Source organism: Rousettus aegyptiacus, unplaced genomic scaffold, assembly GCF_014176215.1.
Source record: "Rousettus aegyptiacus isolate mRouAeg1 unplaced genomic scaffold, mRouAeg1.p scaffold_m13_p_3, whole genome shotgun sequence".
Lineage (NCBI taxonomy): Eukaryota > Metazoa > Chordata > Mammalia > Chiroptera > Pteropodidae > Rousettus > Rousettus aegyptiacus.
The window spans coordinates 86,368,440-86,393,440 of record NW_023416306.1 but is presented as its reverse complement, the minus strand read 5'-3'; the positions used below and the strand labels follow the sequence as shown (position 1 = coordinate 86,393,440).

Here is a 25,001-nt window from a genome sequence, read left to right as displayed (position 1 = left end):
GAAATATCTTCCATTCTAGGCTCTTTGCAATATTAAGGTTACACCTACATTTGAAATATACTTTGTACCTCTAACAACTTCCTGTCATTCAGATTCATTTCTGGTCTGTTGTTGCTAGCCATAAACTAAAAGTAAGGGAATGGTATTGAGTGACTACACCTAAAATAACAAAACATGTTGCTTCAAAATAAACATGTTACCCTGAACATGCCTGATCTCATCTGATCCCAGAAGCTAAGCAGGGTCAGGCCTGGTTAGTGCTTGGATGGAAGACAACTTAGGAATACCAGATGCTGTAGGCTTAAAAAAATAAAATAAAAATATAAACAAACATGTCTTCCAAATGTAAAAACTGGAGACTGTGTTTTTCAATGCCTAATGCCTAGTACTGAGTATCACAATAATATCCTGAAACAAAGGTCTTCACTATCAGAATAGATTCTGTGATTTGAAATTTAAACAGTTTGAAAATTGTTGAATATACTGTTAAGATTCATGTTAAAAACGTAAATTAGACTAAAACAATGATTCAAATATTTTAAATGTTTTTTTTTTAAATTAACTTCAGCAAATGACAAGTATAGAAATAACGAAACTTCAATTTTTAAGCACAAATGTATAATTAGATTATAGCTTTATATATTTTTCTTAAAAGACTACAGAAAATATTTTTCCTATAAAACTTTGTAAAGTACACTACCACGTTTATAACTTAATATAAAAATTTCATAAAATACAAATTTAAAAAGAACATTCTCGAGTTTACCATAATTTTATTGTAACTTAATATCAAAATTACATAAAATATAAAATTAAGCATAAAACGGAATTTTGTTTCTTCAGATGGTCTTTAAGAATCTCAAAAACCTTGAAGTTTGCTGAAAATAGAAAATATTCATACAATTAAACATTTGGAAATCTTAAGTTATTATACATTTCTTAATACTTAGTTTTAGTTAATTTAAAAAATAGGTCAACACATGCATCTTGTTCCAAATTGGAAAGGTGACACAGATAAAAATAAGTTGGTCTCACACTCTATTTCTACTCCCCAGAAACAACTGTATATCTTTATTAAGATAGTCAAGTCATATATATGCATGCATATATATATATATATATGCATGTATAAAAACACATACACAAATGGCAGAATACTATGAACACTATTCTATACCTTTTTTCAATTAGTAATAAATATAATTTTTCTAACTAATCCTTTCCTTTAAAGCTTTAAAATTTAAGTAAATTAAGGAAGTTCTGAATAAGTATATACATTTAAATGGATATACATTTAAATTGTTTTGTTATTACAAAAACTACAATAAAAATGGCTGTACCTACATTTGTGTATAAGCCCAAGTACACCTGTAGGATAAATTCCTAGAAATGGAATTGCTGGTATATGCAGTTTAGGTAGGTCTCTTAAGAAATCTTGTCAAATTGCCCTCCATAAAGGTTTTTACCATTTTTTATTGACCAGCTATGTGTGAGAATGGGTATTTTTCTTCACTACATCACCAATACAGTAATTTTAAATTAAACAGCTGTAATTGAGAGTACATGTTGAAACAGTGTTAACTTTATCTACTTTGACTACATTTCTGTGATTAAATCTACAATATGATTTCACAAGTATTCTAACAAAATATATCTTAGAAACTAAACAGGAAGACCAAATTATTCCACTATATCTTGAAAATTTTTTGTTCTCAAAAAAAAAAAAAGCATGCACCAACTTGTTTGATTAATCACTGACAAGATTCCTCAAATTATCCATACTAAATTATAGTTTGGAAATTTTGCAAAGGCTTTTCAACATCTCAGTCCACAGAAGATAAAGGAGAACACTATATCGATTCAACAAACAGTATCAACTGCAAATCAGGTACTGTTGTGCCAGAAACTTTTTAGAGGGACAGACACATAAGTGACTTCTAATACAGAGTATTAAGGATTATCATAGAAATCTGTATTAAGTGCTTAAAATACAAAACAATTCTGCATGGCAATTAGGGAACATTACAAGAAGTATAACTGAAGTGTCTTGTGCTATCATAAAAAATCAGTTAATTTCCTATTGTGGTTTATTTACTTATATTCCAGCTCATTAAAAAAATATAAAATGGTTTGCAGGGATAGATTCTGCAGCTAGAGATGGGCTGCACATTTGGCTGTGCTTCCTAGCAACTAAATGGAAGGGTGTCTATTAGATTTACAGTCTCCCTAAAATAAACATAAACAGTTGCTTGGGACGGATTTCTTTTGTCCTGAGACCTGCTTAAAGCTCCTAGTACTGATTTTCATAGCAGGGTAAGTTGTATACCAAATCTCAGTTCAGTAAAAGTCAATCAGAAGGTGGATAAAATATGCTCTGGGCAGAGGTCATTCAATTCAGGGGTCACAAAATCAAATGTCCTCAGAGGTATCTAAGTGTTGACAAAAGTGTGTGGTGAAACTGGAAGAAAGTGTCTGCCCTTACCTAAAGGCATTCCAAATAAATTATTTTATTATTTTTAGGATTCAGTGTGGGCTAGGTAAAGTCAGATATGTGTCAGACTTATGGAATAGAGACTAGAAGAATATCTGTGACCTTTATGAGAGCGTCTGTTTATATTCTAAAAACTAAGCGGTGCCTGGAATACAGTGAGAACTGAATATATGTCAAATGAGTGAATCCAAGAGTACAACTTAGAATATCTCATAAAGTGAATAAACTTCAATCTTCTATGAGTATTGAGCAGCAAGAATAATGTTTAATTTTTTAAAAGAAATACATATAAGAAACTTAATCATAGGTTTAGGGTTAGGAAGCAGAGCGTTTTTCAGGTTTGTACTTTTAAGCTTGTTTGAAATTTGTCATGTAATTGTGTTGACTTTTAATTGAATAAATATGTTAATTACCAAAAAAAAAAAAAATAAAGACAAATGGGCTGTGTGTTCAAGATTATATTCTCTAAAAAGAAACCGGGGGCAGTAATTTGGTTACTTGTTCTTAACAGGAAGTAGGAACTTTTTCAAAATATGTTTCATTAAATGACAGGCTTTCATGTAAGAATGTCTAAATCCAAGGGAAATAGCATCAGAATGCATATTCATGGGCCCTACAACTAGAGAGCCATTTGTGAATGAAGGGTGGAATCCTGTAACTTAACATTTTTAACAAGGACCCAGAGGCTTCTGAAGCAGGTGGTCTATAGATTACCTTTTGAAAACTGCTACCTAACAGGTGATTCTTCTTTCTTTTTCCTCCAAGACTTCTCCTCAATTCCAACCCCTCATTGTCACCACACTCACACCCAGCTCTCCCCAACTTTTTGCTGCCAATTTGAAGCAGGTTACCGAAGTTTTGAGAATCAACCAGGTGGAGGGTAGGACTGACCTCTCAGAATAATAAGAACATTATCAGGAGTCAGCCTATAAGGGAACTACCCCAGCCTCACAGCTGGTCTGAGATTTCCCTCAGAAAACAGTTCTTGATCTATTTCATCACAAATGTGCCATAAGTACGTACAATTCTATGTCACACGGCATGACCAAAATAAGTTCAGCCTAGAACATTTCCAATGGGTAACTGCAGACATTTTTAAAAACCTCAACACACCTACAGAACATCTGATTTTTAGTAATGTAACACCAGAGACAGCTCCTTCTAGCTGTTTCTGAGGGTACACTTACCTATCTTCTACTGTCTTATTGGAGGGATAAAAAACTTTGAATGAAAATCCACTTCTTGGAAAAGAGCCCTTTGGGGAGAAAAATGCCTGTGAGTGAATATTCAACTTTTATAAAAGAATCCTTATTTTTAAAATCAAATTCCTTGGTCATGACTTTATAAAGTTACAAGGTGTGACTATAAAGTGGTGAGACAGGTTTTGCCTGATCTTTACAGAGAGAAGGTAATACTATAAAATATCTCAGCTTGAAGGAAAAATTCATTTAAATTTAAATTGGCTAGATTGTCTTATGCTAACATATGATTAGAAATGCTTAGGAGTGGCTCTAAGTTTAATAAATAAACAGTATTGTGTGATGCTAAATATGCATATAAGACAAACATGTTCAAGAAATCTTTCCTGTACCTCTGCTCAGTGAAAAATCCTGCTCCACCAATGTGCCCCCAAAGCAACCAAGCAGTAATCATACATACAACTGTCCACTATTCAACTCTAGAGCAGAGACTATATCTTATCAGTTTTTGTGTCCATGGCACTAACTCAATGTCTTGCCTATCGCAGGCATTCATTAATATAAATATCAAGAAAAGATGAAGCAATGTTAAAGACAAGTTTTGGGCTTGCCCAAAAGGTATAAATAAGGTAAGAAAGATATAATGATGGTAATAGGAGGTGGTTTACTCAACCTACAGGATGAAAAGGTGGAAACATTTGGAAATAAGATGTTTTCAAATAAAGCATTAACTATGAGAACACCCAAACTGTTAAATTTAAATAAGGAAATAGCCTCACTATGAAAGAATATTTGAATGTGAATAAAGAGTCTATGAAAATCAGTCCACAAATTTCAAACAATAAAACCGTATCAGTTGACTATGCTCATCCTCAGAGTAGTTCTCAACCAAGGACAATCTTGGCCCCTACGGGACATTTGGCAAACATCCTGTGACATTTTTGATTGCTACTGGCATCTAGTGGATGGAAGGCAGGGGCTGCTGAACATCCTACAATGCACAGGACAGTGCTCCGCAACAAAGAATTATTTAGTCCATATTGTTAATAGTTCTGTGGCTGACAAACCTTGTCTTAGAGGAAGTTGGACATAATAAATGTGTGTTTGAGAAAAGCAGTAATCAACAGTAAGGCACAATGGTTTTAGAAATGACCTAGATAAAACAAAGTGCTAAGGTCTAAAATGCATAAAAATCAAGGAGGCAAACAGCATAAAATCCCTAGCTAAGATATTTTGTTTGACATCAACAACATTTATGTGATATTTATTCCCCCAATTTAAAAAGTCAATCATATTCTGTAGAAATTCTGAAGTAACTTCAAGATTCTGAAGCGATTTCAAAGTTTAGCATAAAAACAAAAAAAATTGTGCCAATAAGAATTTTCACATTCATCAGGTGTAAATTTTTGGGACTTGGGCAATTTCCAAAACTCAAAATTCTCAAAGGACAAGTACCATTAATATGTTTAAAGAGAATGAGATACAGGCTCTGAAAGCAAGTCCCAGAAAGGAATCTCAAAGTAGGTTACTTTGAAGGGAAAATACTCGTCTGAATTTATAAGCTTTGGTGTTTTTTGTTTGTTTTTTAAGAAAAAGTCACAATACTTTATAGTCACATGCTATACTGAAAGTTTGGGGACTTTCTGTATATACCAAATTAATTCAATGTTTCATTAATAGTATATTTTTATTCCAACAGTAATTAAATACAAAACTTAAATTTAAAGAAATAACACTCTAATCTTGAGAAGCTACAACTATATATTAACTACATTCTTACAGGATTTATGCAGAGGCATTCCGTATTGGTCAAAGTGAAAGGATCATATTTATCTGCGATGACAAGTAGATCAGGCACAGGGTACACTCTCAAAGCATAGTCATATGCCCAATATACTGGGGAGACATACAGGGGTAGAGGAGTCAGGTGTCCTTGGGATAAGATAGTCTTTACAAACTAAAAAGAATGATACAAAATAAATTTTAGTTCACTTGTTAAAGTTAAAACAGCTAACAATTTCAAATTAAATATTGATTATGCAAAGTACTTAAAAATTTTCAGAAATAATTAGAACTTTAAATCATAGAGCTTTGGGAAACATGGTTATGAAAAGAAATAAACTATCCTATATTAAGTAAAAATCTAAGAGTTTTCATTTAATACCATATACCATAAAAGCTGCTCCGCTGATAGTCATATTGGAACAATTGAACTTATATCTGTGTAATAAATTCATTTACTAATTCTGCTCACCTAAAAATAATTCCATATCTAGAGTAATGCCAAGAATAGAACTTTATCCTACATAAGCTTTAAATATAAAATACATAAATGCTCTGTATGATCTACTTCCATACTTCTCAAAGGGGGGTACATGTAAGCAGATATTGATAATTATATGTCAGAGAGCCTTGAAGCTATAAGATAAATACTACATATCCTCTGATGTGGACATATCACAGGAAACATTTAATAAACATGATAAATGACCACTTTATTAAAAAAATATATATTAAAGTACAATGTTAAAATTTGTGAGTTTTAAAAGCAAAATAGGAAGCATCAAAGAAATTTCCTGCTCATTCTGGGATATTTTAGTGAGAAAGCTGAGAAATTGACTAAGTAACAAAAATTAATGTACTGACAAACTTATGTTCAAATTATTTTGAACCATAAATAAACAAAAGGGCAAATTAAGGGACTTAACAAAATTGTATGTAATGCAACATGCAACTTACATGATTAGGAATATCCAAATTGCTACTAGGAAAACGAACACAGTTTCTGCACATTTTATTCACTAAGTCTTCACGAAAGACAATAATTTCTTGTGTACAAAACTGAATTCTGAAATGAAAATAGTTGAATTTTACTTCATCAGGAAAAAATGTGAGGTAATTTAGAAGGCAAAACACTTCAGAGTACAAAGCCATTCCCACTTCCCATTGTTTACCACAGCAAAAATTCAACAGGAATTTATCTACTCATCCAGTCAACAGTAATTTATTAAGCTCTTAATATGTGTATGGTACTATTTTAGGAATGAGTGAACAAAACAAAAAGATCCCAGCCCTCATGCAGTTTACATTCTAATGAGGATTGTCAGAGAAAAACTATAAACATGATAATTCTGTAGTATGTTGGAAGATGATTATATGTACGAGAAGAAGAAAAAGGCTAACTGGGATCATCTGTGGGTAGAGATGGTCTAGAACGCTGGAGTATTAAGATGATTAGAACAGGAAGGGGTCATAATGAAGTTCGATTTGCGCACAGACTTGATGGAAGTAAGAGAGTTAGGCAGATAGAGGAAGAACACTGCAGGCAGAGGGAACATGTATAGCAGAAGCACTAAGATGGAGCATACCTGAGAAACAGAAAGGAAGCTATAGTGACTGGAATAAATGAGGAGATGTAGCAAAGGAAATAGGAGGCAGATCATGCAGGGCCCTACTGCAAGGATATCAGCTGTTACTGAATGACATGAGGGGCTTCATCTTTCAGCATCAGTTAGAGTCCTTATGTTTTAAAGGATAACTCTACACAGTGTTAAGAATAGACTATACAAGGATAGGGGTAGAAGCTAGGCACCAACTAGGAGGCTACTCTAGTAATCCAGGATAAAGATAGAGGGTTATAGAGGTGGAGGTGTAGAGAGGCAGCAGATTCTGGATATATTTTGAAGACTTCCTTCAGATTTTAGAAGGACCTCCTGAAAAACTGCATATGAGAGAAACACTGAAGTTTTTGGTCTGAGTGACTGGAAAGATAAAGGTCCCATGAACTATGATGAGGAAGGCTGCAGAACAGGTTGGGAGCTGACAGGGGAGGAGGAAGATCAGAAGTTCAGTCTGAAGTTGTCCATTAGACAGACATCCAAGGGGAAATGATCGGTAGGCAACCAGATATGTGAGCAAGAGTTTGGGAGAAGGTTTGAGCTGGTATTTAAAGCCATAGGACTGGATAAGGTGACTAAAGGGGTGACTGTAGGCAGAAAAGAGGAGAACCAAGGGACTAAGGGTGTTCCATCAGAAGAGCCTGTGATCACAGTGAGTGGCACATACAGTAAACGTGTATATAATCTTTTCATTCTTCAATTCTCACTTTTATTAAAGGATGTGTGATTACAATCTATTTTTAAATCTCCATCCATTATTCAAGCTTCTAAATGCATCATTAGTGAATTATTTAAATATAGTTAAAATATTTTCGAAGATTTGAGAAACTTAAAGAGAAATTTTATGTTTATCCCGTTAACAGTTAAAATTGAGACATTTTAAGAATTAATTTTTAAATGAAAGGAAAAAAGCATAATACAAAATTCTAATACTTACCTGCAAGGATTAGTAGTAAAAACTGAAAACGGTATTCTTTGTTTGAATTCATTAGTGATGCTTTCAGCAAGTGGTGGCCTATAAAAACAATTTATGTGATGTATTTTTAAATTTTATAAAATTTTCATTACAAAAATCTGAATAGAACTTACCTTGGTAAGATGGAACCAAATCCAGGATCCTCTGGACCAGGTACAAACACAAAACGACTACTGTAGATAAAATCAACATAATTCACTTTTTAAAAAATATTACAACACTATCCCATTTTCTAAAAACGAGTTACTGCCTTTAATTAAATATAATAAATTTAAAAGGTCTTTAAATTTTCATGCTTTTTAATAAATGAACTACTAAAAGTCTCCAAACACCATTCACTAGCCCTTCTGCAATGATGGACATGATGGACACAGAAATATTCTGTATCTGCACTGTCCAAAGACTGAGCGCTTGAACTGTTTAGTGCTACTAAATTTTAAATTTTATTTAACTTTAAATTTAAAGAGACACATGTGGCCAGTGACTATCATATTACAGAGTGCAACTCTAGACACTTAAGAATAGTATCACTAAGAAATTCAAAATGTGGTTGCAGTTATCACTTACCCTTTTAAAATTTTACTATAAATCTTTAGTACAGTAATATACATTATCATGATGTGAGGATAATTTTATATCTTAGCAGTATTAATTTTCTCAAATTTTTCTTTCATTTCTTAATCACTGATATCAAATGTAACATTCATTTTTTGTTTTATAGACAAAATTGTTTAAATAAAAAATATAGTAGTAGAAATCATTACCTTTGGTGAATACTTGGATATTCACATATTATGTCTGCCAAAGTTTTTAGGGAATCTAGAATTTTAAAGGCATATTACGTTTAATTTGTATATAATGTACATAAAAGTCAAATTACATTTGATTAGATACCACCCTGCATCTTTTGAATGAAATTAAAATATAGATTTCTTGTTGGTTTATATAAATATAGAAACACTTATTGAATAGACCCTCAATACCTTTCAAAGCTTGAACTTGATTTGTTCCATATGGTGCAGATGAAAAATTGCCACACAGAATAAAGCAGGTTGGAGGTACTGGTGCATAACCTAAAAATAAGAGAATAAATGAATATTACTTTTCTAGTCTAGAAATCAGGTTAAAAACACCATAAGTTGTTAATAAAAATATTTTAATAACTTATTACTTAAAAGTAATAGTAATAACAGTTCCATTTACTGAACACTTATTATGTGCCAGGCCCTGCAATATCCCTAGAAGCTGAGAGAGATTATGTAACCTGCCCCAGATACTGGGCTGTAACTTAAACCCAGTTTTGTCAGACTCCAAAGCCCTCTACTCTTATACTATACTTAGGACTAATTTTTATTCATCATGAATACACACACACACTTATACACAGTTACTTTTCAAATGTAAATGTGTATTTAAGATAAACTCAATTAAAATATCTCATTGCTGAATCAAAGTTTTTTAAAAAAGAGACTACTCAGAAAGATATATATATATATATTTTAAAGAACTGAGTTTTAAAACATGACCCCTTGTAAGAGCTCAAAAAAGGACAGGAAAAATATGAAACCTACCGGAAAACATGGTGTGAAGTTTTTCTAACACTTCTACTTGGTCCAACCAAACATCAGATATAAACACAAACATGGCATCCTTATTCTCATCTTCCAGTTGTTTTAGTTTTGCAGAAGTCTTCACAGATGTATTAGACGGCCCTCCAAAAAAATTAATATTTCCATAGTATGCCCTAGGTAATTATAACATAATTATCATCTTCTGTATCCTGTTGGAGATAGTTTTCTAATAATTTTAAAAATTTAAGTTTCTATCTAATGAGCTTATTTTCCCATCAATGTAAAATAGTACCATTGAAAATGTAGTATTTGTAGCAAATGAATTTATTTAAATGTTCTAAAATGAGAAAAGAACAGTCTACGGCCATGCCACCCTGAACAAGCCCAATCCCGTCTGATCTCAGAAGCTAAGCGGGGTTGGGCCTGGTTAGTACTTGGATGGAAGACCACCAAGAAAGACCAGGTGCTGTAGGTGTAAAACAAACAAACAAACAAATAAATAAATGAGAAAAGAATACAGTAAGAAGTAGTAGATAAAATTCTTAATAGGCTATAACTGTGCCTTTTAAAATCGACTAAAGCAAATATTCAAATAAATAATTCCTATGTAGCTGAAAGAAGAATGGGTACTCAATTTGAACAATATCTAATAAGAGTGCTCAAAAAAAAGTGCTAACCATTTTAACCAAACAATTTCACTTCTAGTACTTTTTTCTAAGGAATTAAGGATGTTTACAAGGGCTAACCTACATCCCCAAATTGTGAAAATTTGGAGGTATACTGCAGCTAGCCCTTAGGGTAGAGGGCTTAGCACATTGAGAGCACTCAGACATGGTAGTTGTTATTGTTGCCACCAATTATACTTGGCAGTTTCAAAGGTATGATCTTCAAAGGCTTGTGTTCTTAGTGTGACCAGTACTTTCCCCTATATTACTTCAACAGGAAGAGGAGCTGATGCAAAGGTGGCCCTGCCAGTGACTCTCAGCCAGGAAAAATGGCCTCTGCACCTGAATAATATAGGTATCTAAGACTAAAATCTTAATCCTTACACTTCTTGAAATCTTCGCCATTATCATAGAATCTTCTGATCAAAAGGCAACTTTTAATTCCTCCAGAGGTAGCAAACTGAAATGCTTAGGATTCAAGAAGGAAACACTAGATATCAAAAAAGCAGCCAGCTGAGGCTGACTAGGTATGAGCTAGGGTACACACACGCTCTGCCCAAACGGGGCCAGCATTGTAGTAGAGTAGCCAGGTCAGAATTCAGGCACTATGTTGTCAGATCTGATGGTTCAAGAGAACTCAGAAATCTAGACTTTTATGAAATCTATGTTAAATGTTGAAAACTAACTGACAATGTGTTTGACTACCTCAAAGGGGAAAGAAAAGTCTATAAACTACATTTAACCTACAACCCACCAGCTACAACTTTATAGCATCATTCAGTCTCTGCTCAAATACCTCAAGACAGGGAACTCATTCCTCTCAGAACAGGTCCTTTTATAATAGCTCTAATGTTATGATTCTTTCACTTACGTTAAAAGCTATAGAATCTGCCTCTTGTAACTTTTACTCATTAAAATACAAAAATAAGGACTGTATATTAACATGAGAATTATATTCTTCTAAGTGTTTTCTTATCTGTTACCTCAGTTGAACTTCTCATCAACCCCATGTAGACAAGTAAAACAGGTAAATTGGAAATCTTTCCCAGTTAAAGCCAAAGTACAGTGATGTTATCAGAACTAATCTGTAGTCAATCCACTAGTTTTCAGTTACATATAATGCTGTCTTCTGACTCCTGTTTTCCATTGCTTTGCATTCTGACACAGAGCCTGAGGCCTTGTAATAATTGAGATATGATATATCTTATATTCATTATTGCCATTATTACAAAATTCCTACAGTGTTAAAGTCAAACATTTTTATACCTAGTAGTATTAGAGGGTTCAGTGGGTGGAAATCCAAAGGCATTGACATGAAACACCTGATCTTCAAACCAACCTGAAAAAAACAATTAACAAATCACTTTCATTTGTGCAGTTCTCCTGCTTGTTTGAAAGGACAAAACTATAGAACACAAAGCAATAATGCTAGGCTATCATCTCAACCCCTATCAACTAACTACAGAAGCTGCCAGTCCCACTAAGCTACATAACAACAACAGATCCAGAGACAGTCTCAGTTCTATCTAAGAAAACAAAACAATACAAAACAAAACAAAAAAACTCATGAAACAGGAATACATTCAGAAATAAAGCTTTTCACTTTTTTATTTCACCATACATGTTTCATTATAGAGATAAGGTACGCAAATTAGGAAATGTTTCTTTTTTATGACCCTATGTAAAATCTGAGTTTTTAAAATGTCATTGAGATCTAATACATATATCATACAATTTACCCTTTAAAAGTATATAATTCAGTGATTTTTAGTATATTCACAAGTTGTACGACCATCACCATTACTTTCAGAATATTTTCATGACTCCAAAAAGAAACCTATGCCTATTAGCGGTCTGAGAGTTATCTAATGTCAAAAGTATGCTCTCGTAATCAATGTTCTCCCAAATTATACCACATTAATATATTTTAACCAATGTTAGAAATGGTTTTACTGTAGAATGAAGAGGAAGACAGGAAAAAAAGGATACTGACTTACCTTCTGCTAAGACAAAGCATGACTCTGTGTATAAACCACTATGGAACTGGTAAAAACAGTTGAGGAAAATAATTTTATTCCTATGTTTGAGGTAGTGATAAAGTCTATATACATTCTGGGCCCAACAGTACTTCTAAATAATAAATCAAAAATGTCACCTTTGAAACTGACTAGATCATAGCTTTAAATATTTTAGGTTTAAATGTCCCCATGATTGATTCTAAAATATAGCCTGGTGATAAAGACCATACTTAGCATGTTAAAAACTTCCTCAGTGATTTGTCTGGATTATCCAAATAAGAAGGAATTAGTTTTTTTGTCACTATTTAGGATTCTGTCTCTAAATTCCTACACCACCATATCAAAGTTACCCGGGGAACCCAAATTGCTAAATTTGAGAATGATATATAATCAATTTCCCTAACTCATAGATTATTTAAAAAAATAAAAGTGAAGGATATAGCTTTACTAAGATCCAGTTGTACTGTTCCCGTAGGATCTTCCAGAAAAAATTTTCCCTGAAAACAAAAGAAATATGCTCACATTTATGTAAAAGTGAATAATAGTATGCCAAAATAATTTAAACACTGACAATTTTGACAATAGAATACAGTAGAGAGTACATACAGTGAGTGCATTTAAAAAATCAATAATTCCTACTGTAAATTTTTCCATTTACTAGTCTAGTAACCTTAGACTAATCATTTAATTGAGACTCAGACTCCCAGTTACCTGAAGAATGACCACTGAGGATCAAGAGATGGCAAGAAGGACACTTGCTGGCTGCCATAAGGGCATCACCAGGTGGCTTCACCTAAGAGAGTCAACAGCAATTCCAAGGGACCAGATGTGGTCTGCAGCTTTACTTGTTCAGAAACTCTGTACTGTCAGTTCAACCAGAGGTCATGGGGGAACTAATTTCAGACTATGCAAACTGGTGGCTGGTATAAGATGCTTCTTTCTGATGTCTACTCAGGAAACCATACGCAAATAAAAAGGGTACTTGGTGACTGAGTTAAGAGCCTTCAATGAGGACTATGTTCTTGTGCCCTCCGTAGACATGCGTATGTGACTGGCAAATAAAAGTTTGATGCTTATTAAGTTTAACTGACCTCTTTTAACTGCGTTATCATTCCAAGAACAATCACATCTCCGATTTTGGTTGTGCTGCCCAAGAGGGTTTCTATTGTTTTAAGCTAAAATAAAACAAAATAAGTTGTTAAAGACTAATAAAAATGTGTTCTTTTAAGAAACCAATCTTTTTATAAATAAGTAAATTTAGAGTACACATATCAGTATTTATACCTATTTCACAGTAAAAAGTTAAAACTTAGAAAATATAATTTTATCCTACAAAAAAGCTATACAGAATTGATGGATGAAGGGTATATAATTTTTCCTTTTATAGGAATTATCATGTAGAGCTCCTTTTATCTTTACCACATAATGGTTTTTACTACAAAGAATACATGTTTACTACAGAAAAAAAATTTAATATAGAGAATAAAGGCATATGTAATCCCTTTATCCCATAATGATTACCGTTAACATTTGATATTGGAATTCTGCTTAACATGAACCTAAAGCAGCATAGGAGTAAAATGTACATTTAAAATAGTTTTTATTTTTATTTTTTTTGGTGGGTCAAGTATTTAATTTTATTTTTGATTAAAATTACTGAGGTGACATTGGTTAATAAAATCAAATAGGTTTCAAGTGAATGTATATTTAAAATAGTTTTTTAAAAATGAAATATTTAGGGAGAAATCTGAAGAAAAAGATAGGAAAGACTTTTATCCTAATAACTGGGTTAGGTAAAGATTTCTCAGAAAACAATGCCAAAAATATGACCATTAAAAAATTGTTAGTTGTACTTCAACAGAATTAAGAACTTATGTTCTTCGGAAAGACAGCTAAGAGAATAAAAAGACAATTTACAGACTAGGAAAAATATTGAAATTCACATAAAATCAATCAAGTAAGCAAGCAAGCAACCAACACAGGAGTACAGAGCTGTAAGAAAAAATTCCCAAGGGCACCATTTTTGCAGTCTGTAAAGGGAGATCACTACACAGGTACTATAAATGGTAATTCAAATAGGCTATGTACCACCAGGGAAAGATGGAAAAAAACAATAAATTGTTTAGTTAAGCCTTAAAGTGACTTTGGCAAAGAAGAGAGGAGAAATAGTGCTTCTGGGCTATGGGCATCAAAGTTGCCATAGGAAATTTTATTCATATATATCTATATTTCTATATCTATATCTATCTATCTATCTATCTATCTATCTATCTAATCTATCTATGAAAACACATAGATGCGCTTTATTAGGGAAATATAAGTAATGTCGATTTCCAAAACTTAGTACAATTTTTTTCTTTTAATAAAAGCTAAAAGCGGAAACTGTGAAACACTATAAATATCTTACGCTGCTGTCATTGAACATGAATTTGAGCATTATCTGGTATTATCAGACTGCTTAACATCATGAATTCTGATCTAACATAATAGAGAATTTGATAAACCTTACAAGAGGCTGGGCCTCTTCAGAACCCATTTGGAACCTTGAAGAAATGGTGGGGCCTATACAGAGGTAGCTAAGGATTACCGCCCTCATCCCCTGCCCCCAGCAGGGTTCTGCGTGCCAGGGAGGGGAGCAAAAAGCCAGAGAGACTGACAGTGCCTAGGTGTGTTGCTGGAACAAAAGTGAGAGTGCTGTTTGGTAATTACTTTCCAAGGCATACGAATATAAAAGTGGAAGGAGCACACATGAAAGCAAACAGTCTCCCTCTCACTTCTGCTAATTGGATCCCAACAGCCTTGTGGCCTGTCTGTGCTCTTTCACTGCATAAATATTGTTTCCTTAGCATCTTAAGTAGTTTTCATTCTCCCTGATACGGTGTGTTTTAGCTAGCTAAAGGAGTGAGTGGTGGTCACTGGAGGGCTGGGCTGGGCCAGGACATGTATTTTGGAGTATGAGTGAGGGCAGGAATGGCAGTGTTGGGAGTTGGTCAGAAAGCCAGTGTAGCATAGGGAAATGGACCAGGAGGACTAGAGGTCTGTGTTGGTGGCCAGAGACTATCTGAGGGCTACCAGAGTCTCAGGACCTGCCCCATAGAAGAAAGTAGTTGCTTCTATTAGAGATTTGTAGGACCCAGGACACGAGGCATGGACTTTATCAAATAGCGGGAGTGCACAGGTTAGTTAGCTAGTCTAACAGTTATTAGTGGTTCATTTTTCTTAAGTAAATAAATTAGAATAAGCAATAAATATTAAACTTGTATACTTACAACCCTTAAATAACTAGAATAATATTCTAACCTGGAATTTGCTTCCGCTTTCATCAGGGTGAGAACCTATTACCGGAGGAGTGAATAACTCATGTCTATGGGTCCGCTAAAAAAAAGAAAGATTCATGTGAATTACTGATGCAAACATTTAAAACTAAGATTCATTAAACTAGTACCCTAACAAAACATGTGTCACAAGAAAGAGTTATCAGAGCAAAGGAGTATTCCAGAACTGTTGCAAAGTTTAGTACAGTTAGAATGATGTACATCAGGTACGATGTCAGAAAAGGCAAGAGATTAGTTGGAGCCTCTATTTGGAAAAGAGCCTCTTTCCCACTGTTGTTGGCCCATGCAGTTCAGGTAGAGCTGGTGCCCTTTCCCCCTTCTATAGACAGCCTCCAAGGCGAGTGAATCAAAGTACTCCACCTGCTTGGCCAGTAAATGGTTCAAGATTGACCAAGTGCCTTAAACTGGGCCAATAAAAGACTGTTGCTAGAAATGTTGGAAAAGAACTCTTTCCAAGAGTTGCTAAGGCTACTATTAGTGGCCAACTCTGTCACCTCATAGGGAGAACTTGTTTGAAAGTAAAATCAATTTTTAAAAATTGCTGGAAAGAGCTAGATATCTCATGGCACTGTGTGACCATCTGGATCCAGCCATATTTAAAACAGGTGGACCACTAGACTTCTCCATAATACAAGCCAATAAAATTATTTTTCTGTTTTGGTCGATCTGAGTTTCTGTACCCTCCAATAAAAGAGCCCTGACAATACAGACTTTGTATGCCAAACCAAGAAGTTTATCTTAGCGACAATGGAAAACAAAGATTTTGAAGTAGAATGATAAAAATGAGGCTCAAGTAGGATTAAGTGACACACCTAAAATAATATAGTAGGCTTTAAAACATAATTTAAAAAAAAGAGAGAGAGAGAAATGTGGGATTTACTGAGCATTTCGTCTGTCTGTAGCATAGGAAATAAACAAGGAGTTTTCAGTTTGATAACAGGGATAAGCACCTCAAATACAAGCCAGAGCCAATTCTAGTAAGTGACGTAGGGGACCTACTGAGTAGTAAGTGGTTTAGAGCAGGAAGAGACTGCAACAAACTGGAGATCAAGAAGAACCTCAAAAAAGAAGAGGAATTTGAGAAGAGCCTTCCAGAATTAAGAGGGTTTCAACAATAGAGATGAGGAAAAAGTAGTCTAGAGAGTGAATAGTATAAGCAAAGTCACCGAAAATTCCATACTTCAGTTTTGGATCCAGCACAGTATAGTTAGAGGAAAAGCAGAGATTAGGCCAAAACTGTGTGACAGATCTCAAATATTAAGTAAAATTTGTATCCAATGGACAGTAGAATTCCTTGAAAGACTTCTGTGCAAAATCATGACATGATCAGAGCTATATTTCAGGAAGACTGTAGGCGACAGAAGCAGGAAAGAATAGACATCCTCAGTGTTCATTCTCTTCAATCACTGTTTACTCCTACTGAACATCCTCTCCTTCCTGAAACCTTCTTGTGCTTCTGCCATATACCACCACCCTGGCCTTGCTCCCAAATTCTCTCCTCTTCCCTTTTCTATTGCCTCTCCGTCTTATGATCTCATCCCTGCAGCTCCATCTAGTACTGTAGGTAGATGTCCCCTAACTTTCTCTCTACCCAGATCAATTTCTTTAGCTTCAGATGTACATTTTACACAATCCTACTAGTAACCTTAACTCAAATGTTTAAAACAGAAACTGCCACAATCTTCCTCAAACATTCTCTTGTTCCCATTTGTTAACATGTTACCATTATTCTATTGTTATACTCTCTGTTACCATTATTCTACTGTTATACTCTCTCAGACTCAAAACCTTAATCATCTTTGAGTCTTCACTCTCTCTCTTCTCCTTCACATCGAACTAGTCACCATGAATTATGGCTTCCACTGCTCCAGTGCTGTCCCCTCTGTTTACTCCACTTGCCACTTCCTTCATCTTGGCTATCATTTATGCCAGAACTAATACCACAGACTCCTGTAAATCTTCTCTCACACTCCAATTCATCCTAATATCTGCTGGAAGAGGAAATGTTCAAAAAAATCAATTCTGATTGAGTCTGTCTGGTAATTCAAGGCTCCTTGTATCAGGAATAACAGAGTTTCAACTCCTAAGAGTGGTATCCAAGGCACTCCACGAGTTGGCTCCCACTTGCCTTTCCCATTCAACTCCTCTTCATAAGCCTTCCTCAACACAAAGTGAACTGACTGTTCATTATTTGCTGGACAGAGTCCATTTTTCCTTTTGTTGTATCTCTGTTCACACTGTTATGACTGCCTTTTCCCCACTGTTACAAGATCAAATAAAAGCCCATGTTAAATGCCATAGTTTCCTTGAAGCCTTTTCTGATTTCTTCATCGAATGCAATCTCTTTTATAGCATGTATAAAATTCTACTTTATATTTTATTTATGCAAATGTCTTTAACTTCATAGACTGTAAGCTGCTTGAAGGCAGTATAGTATAGTAGGCAAAGACTGGGCTCCAGAGTCAGACGGACTGGATTAAAACCCTGTCTCTATTCACTAGATGTGTGTTATCTTTGGGTAAGTTACCAAACTTCTCTAGGTCTCAGTTTCCTCATCTGTAAATTAGGAATAATAGCGTTTATACATACATTGATGTTGTGATGATTAAATGAGGTAAACAGTGTCCGTAAAGTGACAAATGGTGTCTGGTATATCAAAAGTGTATAATAAGTGTTAGCTACCAATTTTATCATCATCATGATTGCTAAGTATCTTTTTTTATTTCTGTATCCTTAGTGGTCTTAAAATAGAAAGCCCAAATAACAGTCTACCAAATGACAAACTTCAGACTACAAAATTCCAACCTTTAATTATCCTTGAGTCCTACCTAAGCTGAAAGTCTCTTTTATTCCCACAACTTACCTGGTGCAAAATGGTGTATCGTTCACGAAACAGCTCTGCTTTATCTCTTGCTGTTCCAAATAAATTTGGTGCAGGGTGGCTGGTCATTAATAGACTAGAAAAAAAAAATGCCTATTTATGACCTCATAATACACAAAGGTAGGACAAAAATGAAATATGAGGCTATATACCTTCTGAAAAAAATGTACATTTGAAATTAGCTTAAAAACAATGATGAAATACTTACGGAAGAAATTTTTTTCTTTCTGAATTGTAGATAAAGCGTGGAATATCAAATGCTCCTATGATATTGAAAATATGTTCTCTGAAAAACATCCCACAAAAACATAAACATAAACTTGATTTACTTAAACGTAAGTATTCTTAAGAATGAATATGGAAACTTGCATTATCATTTTATGTCTGACATATATACATACTTCTTACAGGTCATATACACAATTTCTTAATAGTGTCAAAAATAACATGGGGTCAAATTTTTAGTTTGTACGTTTTCTTTTCTAGATACAAGAAAGCATTGCCAATACTCTCAAGCAAACAAAAAAATTTAGTCAAGTTAACTTCTAATTAAGAATGTATTGTATTGGAAAAGAACATTTACGTATAAAACAGTCACATCTGAAAGAAATCTCTCCCCATATGTACTACTTTTATGAACTATAATATTATTAAAGGATATGACTCATTTCCAACAATTTTTTATTTCAAAGTATTATGCAAAAGTATCCAAAAAAAGATGTAAAATAGATAAAGAACCCCCCAAATTCTGGCCACATCCTTGACACTTACAGTGTTTGAGAAGGAAAATCAACAAAATAATTTAACTTTCAGATACTGTTAAATTAAAAGTACTATTGTATAAATATTCCAACCAACAAAATCTTCCCTAAAATTGTATCTTTATGTCCAAAACTGAAAATGGTCAAAAAACATTCATGCTACGATGGTGGTAGCACTAAGTATAGAGCAGCAGAGAATCCTAGACTTAGAAGAAAACCTAGAATCTATGTATAGCTCCACCATTTTCTAGTGGATCAATCTTGGCAAGTTATTGAACTCACTGTGACACTTCTTTATCTATGAAAATGAGAACCTCACTCTTGTGCTATAATATAATGACTTTCTGACAACTGAAGTTGCAAAGACCGTTTACCATTTGGCCCCCACTGGACCTCTACAGTGACTGACTGACTGGAGCATATAAACAGCTAGACAGAAACAACTGGTAAATTTATGATTATAATCCTTACACTTCAATACAATCATTTTGAATTTCTATTGATGGCTTCAGAGGGACATCACTGTACTCTAGTATCTTAAATAATGAGTTCCCAAGATAGAGTTAAAATTCCTCAATTTCTCTATTGTTTTAGCAGCTCTAATTTCTGACAGGGAAATAAAACCCAAAATAAGAGCAATGATTCCCTTCAGTTATCTCCACTGCCCTAAGTAGGAGAATAATTGTTAAAGTTAAAACTTTCTCTCCATTTCCAAAGATGTTTTCCTCTCAGTTAAACCCTCTGAATTTGGAAAGAAGTATCATATTCAAAAGGAGAAAAGCAAGAGAGCACTCAGGGAAATAAAATCCAGAAAAATTATTGCCATATAAATTCTTAAGTTCTAATGAGACAAGGGAAAGAGTCATAAAACTGAGGTTCTATCCTCATTTGCCATGGTGATGTGACCCCAGTCAAGCCACATAACTTCTCTGGGCTCAACACTTTCCTAAGAGCAAAAGTCAATTATACTTCTGGATATTCAATTCAATTCATTCATAACCTACAGAATATAAAGTTGGGTAAGAGGCAAACATAGTCATGGTACAAACAACACAATATTCTGAAATTTTATGAAAAAACTGTAAAGATGAGTCATTTAATAAGGCTTTAATGCAGGCTATCACTTAAAAGGAAACAGTAGGAAATAACCACTGTAGAAATGTTGACTACTAATTAATTTCCCAAAGAAAATAATTTAAAATAAACACTCAATTACATCTCCAATGTAGGGAAAATTTTCATTTTTTTCCACATACATAGTTTCATCTACTGACTGACTGCACTCCTGGACCGCTGCTTCCACTACAGATCGTTCAATCATGTTGGATGACACTGAAAAGAGAATTTCAAAGTCAAAATTTAAAAATAGGCATAAAAATTAGTTTTTTCCACACATAGCTTTTTTTCCTGCAAATAATCTATAGACACTAAACCTGGAGATTTTCATTACATAGCTTTTTAGGAGGAAAAAAGTATTAGATCAGAACATTAACAAAAACCATACCTCAAATACCTTAATTTTCTACACTCAAATACACTTGTAGTGCCTTAATACACAAATACCTTACTGTTTCGTAATATAAATTCAGCTATAAAAACAGTTTTGTAAGCTCCTCAATAAGATTTTATTAATATAACTTTTTGTCATAAGTGCTATGTTTTAGTAGCTATGAGAGTAGCAATAACAGCTAACACTTATTAAGCCCTTAATAAATGTATGGCACCAGGCTCAGTACTTTACAATCATTCTTCTATTAGAGTTGTTTTATGAGGTTGATGTTCATGTGCCCATATTTTATAGATGGGGAAAGTGGGACTTTGAGAGGTTGAATAACCTGCCTATGAACATAGCTTGAAGGAGTAAAGAGCAACACAAACCCAAACCTGATCCTAGACTGGGAGTCCTTAACCACTCTGGTATGTTCTCAAGCAAAAAACTAGGTACCATCTTAATTTCACTAACACTAGTTTTCTAAATTTAATCATTCCCTAAATTTTCAACTCTAAAGGAATTCTTTAAAGCAAAGGTACATTTAAAATTCTGCCTTTAGAAGTGAAAATGAGATATGACAGTTATGTCTTCTATATCACAGAACATGTTTCTTCCTATATAATTGAAGGAGCTGGCATCCATCCAACATGAGAGCAGGTCACACCTATTTCTCTCCTTTAGTGCTCTAGAAACACTAGACATTTTGTTTTTATAGGAGAAGAAAAATTCTCCTTTGTGGGTCCATACTTGTGACAATAGGTTAAGTACTTATCAAAAAGATCCCTAAGGCTGAAGCAAGAAGGGAGTTAGTCCTGTTCACTTACTTTTTCTCCCCAAACATTTAGGAGTACCCAACTTAAGTAAGAAAAAGTAATAGGCACACAGAGAGACAAAAGTAACCATAAAGGACCATGTCAAAATGAGAAGTCAAGTGCAGAAAAGATGGCAGTGACAGTTCCAAGAGGGGAAAGAACTATAAAAGAGTCTCTGGGGAATGTATTGAGGTTCCAATGGAACTAGAGCTTACCCCTTGGGAATAGCGGTTTCCAGGGGTGTCTCATAATGCTGGGGAAACTTAATACTGAGTCTTCAACTTCCACTTAAATCTATAAATTTAGTTGGGGATGTAGGAGTATATTAACAATATAAGAGCTATCAGAAAATGTTACTTACAGGGTTGCTTTTCAACTGCATCAATGATCTTTTCCAATGCATCTTCAAGCTCTACTTCACTGATAGACTGAAGGGCTTCTGTGAGGTACTTAACAGCTTCACTGAAAGGAATGGGAAAGAAAAGATGAGGCAGGTCATTGGTAATCAAGGCTAAAAGTTTTATGGCAAACACTCATCAACCTGGCATTGAAACTAAAGATTCACTCACTTCTCCTTGCACTTTCTGAACAAATTCTTCCTTCTGTCCCCTGCCAACATAACTGCTCTTAAAGCCCCAAATCACATTCTTCTTTTAAGAAGCCTAGGCCAGCCCTACCTGCTGTAATCTTCCCTTCCTTGTGAAATTGTTAAAAATCTCACTTATATATTCCTTAGATCTGATACATTATAGTAGCCTTGTATTATTTATTACCTTATATTTAAGGCAGGAGTCTATATGCTTCAGTGTCTGAGCATAACAGTATTAATTTGACAATGCAGTTAAAGTCCATTCCAATAATTTCATCACTGTTTTCAATTGTAAAGTTAGAAAAAAACTAGGCTAGAAAAAACTGATATTTGAATATAGTCATAGAAGCATATTAAAATCACATGAATATTTCCAACCAAAAATAAAAACTCAATAAAGCTGAAATTTTAAAATTAAATGAATCCCCAAATTAAAAAAAAATTTTTTTAATTATTTAAAAACCAATTGTGCTCAGAATGAATATCGTCTACTTAAACAATTAGCTAATTACATGCCATTCTGTATTTGTAACACACCACTTTTCATTTTATGCCAATCCTATTGTTATAGTCATCACACTAATTGTTCTATAGCTTGGGTTGCTTATTGATTGTTTTATGTGTGGGTGTTGCATCTCCCCAATTTATTACAGATGATGCTCCCCGAGAGTGCTAAGCACACTGAAGGTGGTCCACAAACATTTAATGATGGAGTCCCTAAAAATCACATGCACTTTAGGTGAATCTTGGGACAGCTTTAGGATAAACCAAAACCCATAAAGCCATGCAGGATATAGGCCCTGTCAAATCTTATCAGGCTTATTCAGTGTCTCTGGTTTTCCTGCTGCTCTCCTGCCTCAGGGTCCCTCCCCACAACTCTTATCTTCATCTAGTCAAGTCCTGCTCCTCTTTTAACACTCAACTCAAACCACTTCTTCAGTAAAGCTCTTCCTTGACTCTAGAGCCATTTATACACTTGCTTAAACACTATTATAGCACTTCTTTCCTGGAATACTTTTCACGATAGAACTTAAATAATTGTGAATTATTTACAGACTTCAAAGACAGCCCCTAATAATTCATGACTCCTGGTATTCAAACCCGTGTGCGACCTCCTCCCATTGAGTGTGGGCTTGACCTAGTGACTTACTTTTAACAACAGAATATAGCAAAAGTAATGGAATATTTTACTGTATTGTAATTTTACAAGTAAATTTTATGTGACAAGATGTCACTTCCATGATTAGGTTACAAAAGACTTCCATCTTGCTAGCAGACTCCTTCTTGCTAGGTTTGATGAAGTAAGCTGCCATGTTGGGGAGGCCCAAATGGCAAGGTACTGAAGGGTGGCCTCTAATCAATAGCCAGCAAGGACAGAGGCTCTCAGTCCACCAATTCTATTGGAACGGAATACTGCCAAACACTGAATTAGCGTGGAAGCAAATCCTACCCAATTGACATCTGAGATGACCCCATCTTGACTTCAGCCTTGTGAGAGACCTGAAGCTGACCACCTAGCTAAGCCTGCCTGTACTGACCCACAGAAAATGTGAGATGTGCTGTTTTAAAACTCTAAGATTTGAGGTAGCTTGTTTTGCAACAATAAGTAACTAAAACACTATTTGCCCCCCAAGCTCCACAGTATCTTATTCTCTCCTACCACCTTGCCCTAGCCCCAGCCCCATGCTTTGCAGCTAACAGATTTGTGTGTTTCTGACTGAATTAGTTAATGGTTAATATTAGGTCAAATTCTAAGTGAAAAGAAAGGAAAAGTAATCAATCAAAGGCTCATATTTTCAAAATGTCAGGGATCAACTGAACAAAATTCATTATTTTCTCCCAGAGCATATCCACTCTTGCCTTGTTCACCAATAACCCAAAAGCAAAGTTAAAAGTCCTATAAAACTCATCATTACAAAAACAAAAAAACTCTCCACACACAAAATGAGTAATCAAAACCTAGTATACAAAAGCATATTTCATCTGGCAAGTATTCAAATATGTAAATACCATCTTCCTTAAAAAAAAAAAAAAGATTTAATGAGAAAAATCTTGGAAAGCTTCATTCTGTAGGTCCTAGAAAACAAGGATAGGGCCAGGAAACCTATCAGAGAAGTTCTAAAGGAAATCTTTGTGGGGGGCGGGGAAAGGACCCAGAAAGAGACCTAGGAACTTGCTTCAAACCTACTCACTTTTTAACTTTCCAGGAACTCTCTCTGGAATAATACCTGATCCAAAATTAGGAAGGCTGGAAGGGCCTACAATTTCTGTAACATATAAATTGACAGCTACTGACAGCATATAGGGCTTTCCCGGGTCTCTCATTTGAGGTCTCAGTAACTACGTCAAGGAACGCTGCTATGCTTCCCATTTTGCGAAGGCAAAGATATCGCCGGGCTAAGAGCTGCCCGAGTCACAGTGCTAATAAACTACTGCTGCGACATAGACCGTCCCTTCTCCGCTCGGTTTGGCATCTGCAGGACGAGAGCCTCTTCCCGCCAGGGAGAAACTTCAACTTTGCGCGAACGTAAGGGAAACCTAAGAAGATCACCGTGCCAAGAAAACTTTTTGCTTCTTAGAGCGTTTTAAGGGTCTCTGTCATTTAAGGCCAAACCCCCTCCCGGTGCGCGGCGCGTCCCGCTATCCTGCGCGGCAATCTGGCCTTGACGCTCCCCTCCCGCCCCGCAAACTGCTGGGGCCGACTCACCCGCGGAGCAGCAAGCCCCGCAGCTTGAAAGCGGAGAGCGCACGGCGCCGTAACCGCTCCGGCGCCATGTTCGCGTTTTGGCGCCACGGCCGCGGCTCCGCCTCTT

At 34.9% G+C, this 25,001-nt stretch overlaps 1 protein-coding gene, 1 long non-coding RNA gene and 1 pseudogene across 2 annotated transcripts; 2 read left to right on the top strand and 1 right to left on the bottom strand.

Annotated features, from left to right (window-relative positions):
• Positions 1 to 756: 756 nt before the first annotated feature.
• On the bottom strand, positions 757 to 24,985 carry POLE2 (DNA polymerase epsilon 2, accessory subunit). The gene is made up of 19 exons (XM_016160931.2): positions 24,896 to 24,985; positions 21,961 to 22,061; positions 20,552 to 20,627; positions 18,743 to 18,820; positions 18,517 to 18,610; positions 15,619 to 15,693; positions 13,410 to 13,493; positions 12,759 to 12,815; positions 12,298 to 12,346; positions 11,567 to 11,639; positions 9,636 to 9,808; positions 9,048 to 9,137; positions 8,829 to 8,883; positions 8,178 to 8,237; positions 8,026 to 8,103; positions 6,430 to 6,538; positions 5,471 to 5,647; positions 3,679 to 3,746; positions 757 to 878 (listed from the first exon to the last, which is right to left on the bottom strand). Exons 1-19 carry the CDS (start codon positions 24,961 to 24,963, stop codon positions 860 to 862), a joined length of 1,584 nt encoding a protein of 527 aa, XP_016016417.1. The 5' UTR covers positions 24,964 to 24,985; the 3' UTR covers positions 757 to 859.
• On the top strand, positions 9,709 to 11,863 carry LOC118614986. Its single transcript, XR_004956232.1, has 2 exons — positions 9,709 to 9,812; positions 11,571 to 11,863. It is a non-coding gene; the product is annotated as an uncharacterized LOC118614986 (long non-coding RNA).
• LOC118601388 lies at positions 9,992 to 10,110 on the top strand (annotated as a pseudogene).
• Positions 24,986 to 25,001: the final 16 nt, after the last annotated feature.

What these genes read in the sequence shown, in the direction of transcription:
- POLE2 (XM_016160931.2), bottom strand. Translation starts at nt 24,963, where the DNA reads ATGGCGCCGGAGCGGTTACGGCGCCGTGCGCTCTCCGCTTTCAAGCTG. An exon ending in TTTGGTTCCATCTTACCAAG is followed by an intron (nt 8,104 to 8,177) that starts GTAAGTTCTATT and finishes TTGTTTTTATAG; the next exon opens with GCCACCACTTGCTGAAAGCA. An exon ending in AATGCCTCTGCATAAATCCT is followed by an intron (nt 3,747 to 5,470) that starts GTAAGAATGTAG and finishes TTCTCCCCAAAG; the next exon opens with GGCTCTTTTCCAAGAAGTGG.